Here is an 11,895-nt window from a genome sequence, read left to right as displayed (position 1 = left end):
CACCTGTTTTAGACTTTGCAGTAGGTAATTATGACGAGTAACACCATGGTTTTTCCCAAAAAACTGCTAGATGTAACGCAGACTCTGATTGGATACTCGCGCAAGCAATCACGTGGCCGGTGTATAAAAGTGTGATAAAATATACACAGTAAACGACGAGCTGGACTTGTGGTATGTTAATAAACCCCATCTCTACACCATTATATAATCTTATTAAAAGTTTTGGTTTTTTAGTATGTATTTCTCTCTCTTCAATTTTATTGTGAAATCTATGCATAAACGTCGTGCTGTATGTACGCGGTGTTTGTCCGGTATTTCATCATAGTTGATCAATCGTGAGAACGACATCTCCCATTGCGATGGTCAGATATATATGAGCAAGTTATCAGCACAATTTAAAGATGACTCGAATAGACCATTTTCCGTTCACTGCGAGAATCACGCGTTATGCGTGAAATCGAACGTAAAAACAGGACAAACAAAGGTCATAGCGTCGTAGTCGCGTCAAACATCGCGTGGGATTCGACAAACGCGAAAGTATTTCGGGGACATTTCCATGCTTAATAATGTGCAGTCCACATTTGATGATAGGCAATTTCGATTAATTAAGGGTATTCGGAAACAATATTCCTCTGTCGAAGATCGGCCGGTCAATGTAAGCTACAAAATAAAGAAATTCTAATTCAAAATCAAATCGTTCGATTTTTGCGGCAGACGTTCGACGCGCGTCTTTCATGTATCTCGCGAGATCTCGCAACTGTACGGAAAATCACCTATTACATCTTGTTTTGGTCAAATTAGACTTTACTGTGTCATCAAAATAAAATTAGTATATCTCCCCAATGAACTAACTACAAGTTTGATTTAGATTTCATTGACGTAGTAAACTGTAATTATTCACTTGTAAGTTGATGAAAATAAAAAACAAAACATTATCACTTCACTGGAATGGTAAACAATGTAAATTTCAACATTAGACCAGGACCAAAGCAACGTTAGATCGCATTCCCAATTTCAAACCCCCTGACAGTGTAATTCACAGACCGTAGAACAGAAGAACAGAAGACATGGACCACTTGTGTTGAATGATGTATTAATGTTTTCCGCTGATTATTTTGAAACAACAAAGTGCAAGGTTTGGCCAGAAATAATTCAGAAAGACGATTTTAAATTACCTTCATAATGATATTGTCACATTTTCAATCGCGGTAGGATACACACGTATTTTCAAAACCATGGTAATAAAGTATCACAATTTGGTCACGAACAGTTACTTCAGCACAAGTTGTCGTGTTTCATCAGCAAAATTTCATAAAAAACACTATATGTCAATGTTCCATTTTTTAGTTATTTCTTGTGGTGAGTGTGTCATACAACTTTCAGCAAATCGCACAGGAAAAAGTGCCAGTTTATTTATAACTCTATTATACAGTCGGGTAGACTTGCATACAGTCTCTTGTTTATTTATTGGTATGTTTTTCAATAAAATAAGATATGGGAGTGTATAAATGGCGAAAGTCAGGTTACCGCGAAATATACCGTTGTTTATTTCGCGGTAAACCGGCTTTCGCCATTTACACACTCCCGTATACATCTATTTGATTTTATTGAAAAAAACACCAATAAATAAACAAGAGACTGTATCCAAGTCTAATTCTAGTACTCGGGTGTTCTCGGTATACGTCGGATTTTGTAGATGATATCCGTCCAAGCAATATACAGCAGAAATATTAATTATATTTATGGATCATGAAGATTTTTGAAATAATGCACAGTCCATGTTACGTATTACCCACTTATTTATGTCGTCATAAAATTGTATGCTACGTATTACCCACTTATTTACTTCGTCATAGATTTGTATGCTACGTATTATCCACTAATTTATGCCTTCGTAGAATTGAATGCTACGTATTACCCACTTATTTACGTCGTCATAGAATTGTTAGCTGCGTATTACCCACTAATTTACGTCGTCATAGAATTGTACGCTACGTAATACCCACTTATTTACGTCGTCATATAATTGTACGCTACGTATTACCCACTTATTTACGTCGTCATAGTATGCTGCGTATTAATTACCCACCTACATCTAAGCGATTGCGATTCTCATACGAAAAGAACTCTAAATATCGATCTAGTTCTAAAGAATAATTTGATGCTCTCAAGCGACAAAACGCGTCTTTGACTATAAGCTATGTCCATCAAAATGGCAATTTCGTCACCTAGAATACAGAAAATCTGAAAAAAAACTGCATTTTATAGATAGTCTACGATAGATCAAAACAATATCGACATTGTGAACAGTGTCGTATTGATCTCACAGACGCGCTTCGTTCCCGCTAGAGGGCGCACACTGCAAAACTTGTCCTTTTAGCGAGAATATTATTTTAGTTAATTAAAGGGCGGCAGTCGTCGTGCCACGTCCTGTTCGATATGGGACTCATAGCGACGTATGAAACGCGTGTAAAATACATTGTTTATTTACATGAAATTCGAACACGCGCTGCCCGACGACCACCGCGCTTTAACATTTTCAGATGATGTAACACGATGTGGATAGTTATAATGATGTCCCAGTCCTATGCGATATATACATGTATAACGAATGTAAACTACGTGGTTAGTTTAAAGGGCTGTGGTCGTCGCGCCGCGCATGTGCGACATTTGTGTTGATAAACATTGCTTTTCCCACAATCCAATGGGCTCTTCTAATGGGAATCACGAGTACGAATTTTGATCTCGGTGCGACGTGCACTAATTACCGTCGATGACTCCTTCGATACCTTCCAAATACCTAATTAAAGCTTGATAACGTCTCAGTACTCGTTGGTGTGCGCAATAGTCAAAGTCGCAATCTTTGTTCATACAAGACCCATATCTCGCGCATGCGCGGCGTGACGACCACCGCCCTTTAAAGTAAGCGGCGACTGTGGCTGTTGGTGGACTGAGAATTTCACAATAGTAGCGCGTCAGTATAAAACGTGGGCGTTTTTTTTTCATTTGTTTTCATGAAACATCATGAATTTAATGAAAATTTCAGAATGACAAGAAACATTTTTTAGCCTTACTCATTTTAATTTTTACATTTTGTATATTTATTTGTCTTTGTATCATCTGCATTTACTGTAATGAAGACACTGATAAAGAAATGGTCAGAGTATTGCACTTGATATGTTATATATACAGCAATTCATTCTGTACCCTGATCCGTCATAAATTACAAATAAAATTATGGTACTGTGACGTAAACATTGTTGTCTATGACGTTTCATTCCATAACTACATAGGTCACGTGGGACAGGTAGTTACTGAGATGAATTGAAGGTCGTTTTAATCTGTTTGATGAGTTCTAACGGTCTCAGCGGTGACAGTTGTAATAATTGAAAAGAAATTTTTAGTTCCCAGAGGTTACTCCTTAAATATTATCAAAATAATCCAGCAACAATATACTGCTAAATATGTGCGCCTTTTTCTGGTGGTGATAGACGTGTCTTACCTTCGTCGACGAGTTAGCTGTAGACAAAAATTGTACGTGTTCCTGCGTGATGGTGATTGTCGTCATAAGAACTGTCCGTGTTCCTAACGTATCTGGCCCTCAATAAAATAAGTATGCATTCCCGTGTCGCCATATCATAAGTGAATATTTTCCCATATAAAATGTGTATGTATCTCCATATGTATGCCACCATATGTAATATCAATTATATCCAGTAAATTAATTGTATGCATTTTGACTAATTTTCAATTCAAAATGGCTACCAATGTAGGATCAGTCATTGTTCAAAAAGTCATTGCTTTTCGTAATGTATTTTATGAAAGCTTTCGTTCAGGGTAATTTTTTTTTTCAAATTTCGCCGCAACTACGAGAAGAATGCATACTCTGTATGTCGCTCTCTATAGTATGTTACAATAAATCACTTGTTTTTCTTCGTTTGTTTCACTCTATCAATAATCATAGACAATGATCATCCTGTGTGATAAAAAACAACGATTGAATGCATGAAAAAATATGTAAGAATTAAATATTAAACTGTTAAACAAGATGTCCATTGGCTGCATTTTGATATGCAGTGTCAAAGTGGATGCGGTGGATAATCTTGGAGCAACTGTTCCAGTTTCATTTAAATCTACTCAATGTTGATCTATTCAAAAACTAAAATTAGCTAACTTATGCAAATTTTGAACAAAAATTAATCAGGTCTGTGCAGTATTCCAGAACACCTACACAGCAATTACATGTAACAGTGAATATAGTGGTGTCTTTTTTTTCTATTAAAATTGGTCACTTACAATGCATACATTCAAGAATTTGACCTTGGAGCTACTCAGGTTTGTGAATAATTTAAAGAAACTATGTACCAAATTTTATTTCAATCCTATAATTGGCTTTTGATAAATCAGTGCAACAGACTGACAGACAGACAGACAGGTAACCACAAAGACTCCCAATGTGCATATCGCACACAGAGGTCAACGTGATATTTATATTTAAAAGGCAACTTGTGACACAACATATAAAATGGTACCAGGTAAAAGATATTTATTTACAATAAGCTGTTGGAACCATCTGTACTCATATGAGTATGTTGTACGCTAAACAAGCCTGAAATAAATGGTCCAATAACAGACCCTAAAGCGGTTAGGACAACTACTATGTATATCATTATTGTATTAAAGTTTAAATAAAATTTGTAAAAATGTACTTGAGAAATGGCTAGGACACCAGTTTGTTGTCTTGAATCAAATTGCGAAACATGACATACATCAACATCTCAACGGGTGTGATGTCAATACTACGTTTGAATGAAATCAGCCTAAGCATATCAGAGAAGCGGTTGATGACGTGTTGAAATGTTGACAAAAAATGGCCACCAGTCGTCAAAGATAAACAACAACAAAACAAATTGACATGTATATGAATACAATTATGTGTTTCTACCAACTAAAACGATTTAGCCACATCTGAAAAATCAAAGAAAGCTTAGAAAGAACTCCCATGTGCTGAGAGTATTGGAGACACATTAAATATAATTCAAAATTACTTGTCATAGATAGTGATAGTGATGGAAAAGCCGAAAACTAATAATGCAAATCAGAAAATTAATATGAACAGATTTTAATGGAAAACTAATGAGGTCTGCACAATGTAACAGACCATCTATGTACCAAGTTTTATTGCAATGTGATTGGAACCAAAAAAATTTATAAATTATTATGCTAATTAGGGAATTAATATAAACAGATTTTAACTCCAAACTAATCAGGTTTGTCCTATAGCATCTTTGCACTGAGTTTCATTGAAATGGAATAATTAGTACTTTAGATATCAGTGTGATAGCTTAAAAGTGGTTAATTATGTAAATTAGTAATTAATATGTACAGATTTTAACCCACAATTGTCTATTGTCCTACAGCATCCATGTACAAAGTTTCATTGAAATGTGATTAGTACTTGAGAAATCAGTGTGAAAGCTGAAAATTAATTAATTATGCAAATTAGGTAATTAATATACACAATTATTTACCCTAAAACTAATCAGGTCTCTTGATAGTCCTAAAGGATCTATGTACCAAGTTTCATTGCAATGTGATAATTAGTACTTGAGATATCTGTGGAAAAGCTGAAAATTAACTAATTATGCAAATTAGGTAATTAATACGCACAAATATTTATCCCAAAACAATCAATCTCTGCATAGTCCTTGAGGATCTATGTATCAAGTTTCATTGAAATGTAATGCTTACTACTTGAAACATCAAAAGCTGAAAATTTATTAATTATGAAAATTAGGTAATTAATATGCACTGACATTACCTTAAAAACTATCAGGTCTGTGCAGTGTCCTATGACATCTATGTACCAAGTTTCATTGAAATGTGATGATTAGTACTTGAGATATCAGTGGAAAAAACAAAAATTGACTAATCATTATGCAAATTAGGTAATTAGTAATTAGGTAATTTTTACCAAAAACTAATCAAAACCAAGCATTAGTTCAGAGCATCCATGTACCAAGTTTCATCAAAATCCAATAAGTGGTTCTTTAGATATCAATGGAACAGCTAAAAATTAGCTTATTATCATGCAAATTAGGTAATTAATATGCATGAAATTTTACCAAAACCTAATCAAATCTGCACATTAGCCCAGAGCATCTATGCACCAAGTTTCATCAAAAACTGATGTATGGTTCTTGAGATACCAGTGGAACAGACGGACACACATACACACACACACATACAGACACACTAACCGCAAAGACTCCCATTTTGTGCTTCGCACATGGGAGTCAATGACATTGGAAATACACAAAATCCAAAACATCAGATAGAGACAAATAACATGCATCAGATTTCGCAATTTATATGAATTATAATTTTTAATAACTTTATTTAGAATTTAATAACTTTATTAATGAAGCAAGACCTTATAAAGAGAAGAGAAAAGAGAAAATCTACTCATTACATAGTTTACACCTCAATTTGTAAAATTTGTAAGCAGCCATAATATCACAAAAAAATAAAAATGAAACACAAAAAATGTTTCTCTAAAAAACTGCACTGTATAATGTACATGCTATACACAGGGGATTAGGTTAGGGGATTGAAGACCACATTGTTCCATTTTCTCTCTCGTCTTGGAAGCCATAGTTTAAGCACATACATTGTCATATAGTGTCATGTTCGATATAGGTTCTATATGGTATAGATATGCGACATGCGTAAAAAAACTTGTACGGTAATACACAAACATGAGCACTGTACCATGAGATATTTACAGATTCTCAACACATGGATTGAAATGCAGCACATAATGATACAGCAGTAATTACACAACTGGTAATAAAATTTGTAAACTGCAAACAAGTCTATTATTTGAAACTTGGGAAAAACTAGAGACCTCTTCAACATGAGGCCCGTCTAAACTGGAGAATTTTCTAAACTAAGAGACTTGGCTAAGCTTGAGAGCTGTCTAAATTAAAGACTTGTCTACACGCAATGACTTACTTTTTTATTTATATAAAATATTTTTCAAGCCAATGCCTTTCGCAAATTGAAATCTGGCAGTATATACATATTTACTCAACAAACAAGTAACATCCATAAATACTGTATTTTCTCCATCAGAAGAACTTCTCTGATATGAACAATTTAAGTTTGAGTCAATGCACCAAGTAGCATCTTTCCAAGCATTGAATATTGCTGTTTAACGCATATAAAAAAATAATAGCCACGAAAACATTGCCAAAAAAAAAACAGTAACTACACTTGTGAGAACAATGTTGTGAAGGTGTTGTACTGGTGCTTTCTATGAAACATTCAGCACAAGAAATGAGTGAATGTGATTAGCAAAGTAATTCTGTCAAAAGGATCTGAATAAAGCACAGAAAACAAAGCAGAATAAACATGTTTTGGTTAAGGTAGGTAAAAATGTTTGTACCGGTACTTCTAGTGTTTTAGAGTAGCCCTGGAGACATTCACCACATGCAGCACAAGAATATTCAAACTCAATTGTGGCAGAAAATGATTAGGCGCATGTTGATGACTGGAAACTGCATACACCTCAAGTAAAATACAACAAATGTTTTATATGATATTCTGAGATGTGGTGCATTAAGCGGGGAAGACTTTACACAAGTCAACTGAAAACTTCCGATACAAGAAATGAACACTTGTTATTTGAAACAAACTTAGTAACCTTTAAGGACTTTTTATAGAATGGTATTTGGGCCAGAATTGAGTGTTTTATTCAGTCAAATGTGAATATCTTCAATGAATCATTTATTTGTTGAGTAATAATAATAAGATGCATGATCTTTTATGAATAACCAATGTAGGTTAAATGTAATACACAAAAACCTAACAAGTTATTGACACAGATTGTTATAGACCATGCATTATATATATGGTGGGCCAATATATTTACGAATACCGACAAAGCCATGGAAACAAAGCGGCTTTGGCATTGCCGCAACTACTGTCCAGCTATCCAATGAGGAGTCATACATTTCTACTCGATCAGAGTAGTGTCGCAGTTCACCTCCACTAACGTATATCTTACGATCGATGACGGCGGCACTAGGATGGTTACGCTTGGATAGCATATCTGCAACTTGCCAAGTACGGTCTCCTTCAGGGTCATAGATTTGAGTGTCCTTAATACGGTTTCCGCCAAGGATGTACACGTGGCCGTTCAAGCTGGCAATCGGAAATAAATGGCGATTGAGTTCAACAGTATTTGTAACCCAACAATCCTGTGTGTCTAGGTTATAACACTGTATCGCACATGTCTTTTCGTAAGTAAGCCACCCAACAATGAATAAATTACGCTTAATCCCAGTGACGGCTAGGTTACTCTCAGTAGGATAAATTGAACCAAGACTATCCCATTTATCATCAAAGGGGTGATAGCCCTCAATGTCCTGTAAATCACCCTCATCATTCTCTCCTCCAACGACATAAATACATGCGTTAGTAGATGTTGATCCATGGTTGAACCTGGCATTCTGCATTGGTGTTACACACATCCAGAAATTAGAAGTTGGTTCAAAGCACCAGACATCAGCTACTGCGTCGTCATTCAGGTACCCCCCAGTGACGTAAATGTTGTCATCCAATGATGTGACACTGTAATCAGTTTGTGAAAATGGAATATCAGGTAAGGAATCCCACTTCTTCTCAATTGGGTTATAGAAAGTTATATCCCGCTGCCAATGACGAACTGAATCTATACCGCCAACAACAACCATTACCTCAGTCATCATTGAAGGCCGAGGTCTCAAAGATGGATCCCTCACATCATGACCCTGCCACACCTGTTTCTGAATGGTTTTAGCTCGCTCAACTAAATTTCTACAGTCTTTATCATGTTCAACCAATGGGTCATTCTCAATGTGGTTCATCAGAAATCCTGGGCTGATAAGTGGTAAGCGAACATGCTCTAAAATGACAGGTAATTTTGACCAACGATTGTCAACGTCATGCCTCACCCACTGCATCACAGCTACATATACCATCTCTTCACTTTTAACATTCAACTCATCATTAGAAACATAGCTTATCAGTTGTTCAACTGATAGATCAAAGAACTCTTCCTGCTTAACCACGTCTACTAAGTTTATGAGTGCACACGTTCTCGCCTCTTCCACTAGGTCCAGGCAATTATGGGTGTCAGCAAAAAACTGAATGCCTAAACAGTTTGAGGGGTGGATTTGAGTTTTCAGAAACTCACAACATGCCTGTACAACAGGTTCATATTGTAGAAATTGTGCTGCAGATAAAAGATCCTGCGCGTTGTCCACCGTCACTGTAAGCGTTGATGTGTACGAGTAGTCAATTAGAAGTTTTACAATGTTTGATTTCATTGATGTCAGAGTTACATGATCCTGATGACGCTCTCGTAAATCATTTTTGAACATCGCTTTAAAATACAAACAGCTTGCAGCCAACACAGCCCGATGACAGGGGTACATGTCTTGCTCAACACAGATTACAATATCGGTAAATTCACTGCTTTGTCTGAGATCATTCAAGTTTTGAAGTATTTCCATTGCATGATCTGGTCTTCTTAACACACCTGTCTGTTTGTTAATGTCAATAACAAGCCCCAGGTTCTCCATTTTCTGGTTTCTATCGCCACCGCTGCTTGGTCGAAGCTCTGACGGTGTCTCTATTGAACTCTTAGTAGCCATGGTGAGAGACTCTAAAGTTGGCAAACAAAAACGTAAAATTAGTCTATTTACTAGTCTATTTATGAAAATACATAATATTTAAAGTTAGTCTGTTTTCAATAGGTTTAGTTTAGTTTTTTTTCAACTGATTTAATGTTTCTTGGGTTTCCATTGAAACAAAGTCGAGAGTGAATTCACGGTCACTCCTTCTTGGGATTCCTATGGCAATGTAAATGTATACAAAATCGAAATAACAATACACTCACTGAGATGTTATAATATTAATTCAGAGAAAAGTAAGGTATTGCATATATGTCAATTATTCGTCACAGACATATTTACCAGTTCTGTTTGGCCTGTTTGCGTTTGCAGCTTCTGAAACCTTAACATTGAATACTGCGATTGTGAATTGGTCGGTCTTCTTGAGAACGAACGATCATACAACAAGAAAAATCACAACTTTCTTTGCAACAATATCAATTATTTCACGATCATGCGAATTATGTGAGTATCGTTTTGTCAAACTGTAAAGTGTAGACTGTTGACGGAAATGGTAAGCGGACAGTGTTCATAAAACTAGACAAAGTCCACGGATACTCACCCTGCTTGTCCGCCATTTTGAATGTTTTGACAGATCACGTCACTCATCACGTGATGTAAACATTAAACTTTCCAGTCAGCTGGTTCGGCGACATTGAGTCCCACAACTACTCGTATATTGCGTAATGTAGTGTAGTGTGGCGTAGTGTATTTATATTACATCATAAAGTATTACTGTTATACTACATATGAAAGAACGAACCTGTGAGAAATCAATAGCTAAACTAAATAACTATTGACTACTATATTTATTGGCCATGAGTGAAATAACTCTTGAAATGTTCTTAAAATTCAGATCAAATATTAACATTCCAGTGTACATAGACTGTAAATGCAAAATTTTCCAAGAAGGTGGTTCACAGTGCTTCACAGTTCTTCTTATTTTTGGAAAATGTTTGAATAAAACTCTTCTATAGGATGTAGAGTACATGCAAGTATGACTATTTTATGAGATAATTGTAGATCATCACGAAATTGATTTCGATACCGATAATATCTATTATAGATGTGATAGAACTAATAGAATTAATACAAATTATGTGTGATACTTTTCATCACTTTTTGAATCTGTAATTTTCAAGTTAATTTGAAATCCACAATTTATTTACTTGATCTACCATACTTACAACTCTCAATTTTCATATTATCAATATATCATCAATCTGTTCTGCATGACTTTTAAACAAAAAAAGAAATAATCTGAGAAACATAAAAAAAAAAAAATGTCTGCAAATACTTGAATCGAAATTACATATATGATAAATTTATAATAAGACGTAAGATTGAACCTTGTGGAACTGTACATTGAATATATACTATTAAATTGTACAATTCGTTTTCTTTTTAACAACTTTATAAACCATTCAAATGACACATCTGTGCCATTTTTTAATAAACTTTGAATAATACCGTTTACCACAATCAATATAGAAGAGACGGGACTTGTCAATAGCGTGTTCTCCAATAAAAAATGGCCTTTATCAATCTGGAAATTATCTCGGGAATAAGTAAACTGATACAATAGAATGTAGAAACTTGATATATCAGTGAAATATATCCCACATGTAACTCAACGTACATTTAGTTTGTTTGCTTCTACAAATACCGATACACCGTTAGATCATGTTAATTGTTTAGCACTTCGGTTGCGAAAATGGGAGTAAATAACACGATGCACAGCGTTGATGTTTTGATTTATGGTCGTCCATCAACAGAATACTTTTTTCACTATATTGTAATTGAGTACACAACCCAACAGCCAATGTTGTATGAACGGCATTGCTTACTCGGCGAGGGCGCGATTTATCGGAGAAGTTCCAAAGTTACTGAATCAGCTAATTAACTGTTCAAACTACCGGTAATTACTTTCCGGATCTAAAAAGTTTTAGCAAGACTCATTCATAGAAAAAAGGCGCTTTAAGAGTTCACACATCTTTCAACAAAGGCTGGGCCCCTTAATATTAGAAATATTAAATGAGATTGGTGTTGAATATTTCACTAAATCCCCGCCTAAATATAACTCTAAATAGAAAATACAAAGACTAAAATCACTGAAGAAAAATGTCTTAAAGCATTGTTCCGTTAAAAGAAAAAAATAACCAAGCTCATTCAACTAAAC

The 11,895-nt window shown here is 35.1% G+C and overlaps 1 protein-coding gene across 1 annotated transcript; it reads right to left on the bottom strand.

The window, feature by feature from the left end:
* Nucleotides 1–6,359: 6,359 nt before the first annotated feature.
* On the bottom strand, nt 6,360–9,698 carry LOC100371324 (kelch-like protein 24). The gene has a single exon (XM_085494851.1). The coding sequence runs from the start codon at nt 9,696–9,698 to the stop codon at nt 7,905–7,907; it is 1,794 nt and encodes a 597-aa protein (XP_085350977.1). The 3' UTR covers nt 6,360–7,904.
* Nucleotides 9,699–11,895: the final 2,197 nt, after the last annotated feature.

The sequence above is a fragment of the Saccoglossus kowalevskii genome, chromosome 21, assembly GCF_978046115.1.
Source record: "Saccoglossus kowalevskii chromosome 21, keSacKowa6.1, whole genome shotgun sequence".
Classification (NCBI taxonomy): domain Eukaryota; kingdom Metazoa; phylum Hemichordata; class Enteropneusta; family Harrimaniidae; genus Saccoglossus; species Saccoglossus kowalevskii.
This window is presented reverse-complemented; position numbering and strand designations above follow the sequence as displayed.

What these genes read in the sequence shown, in the direction of transcription:
- LOC100371324 (XM_085494851.1), bottom strand. Translation starts at nt 9,698, where the DNA reads ATGGCTACTAAGAGTTCAATAGAGACACCGTCAGAGCTTCGACCAAGC.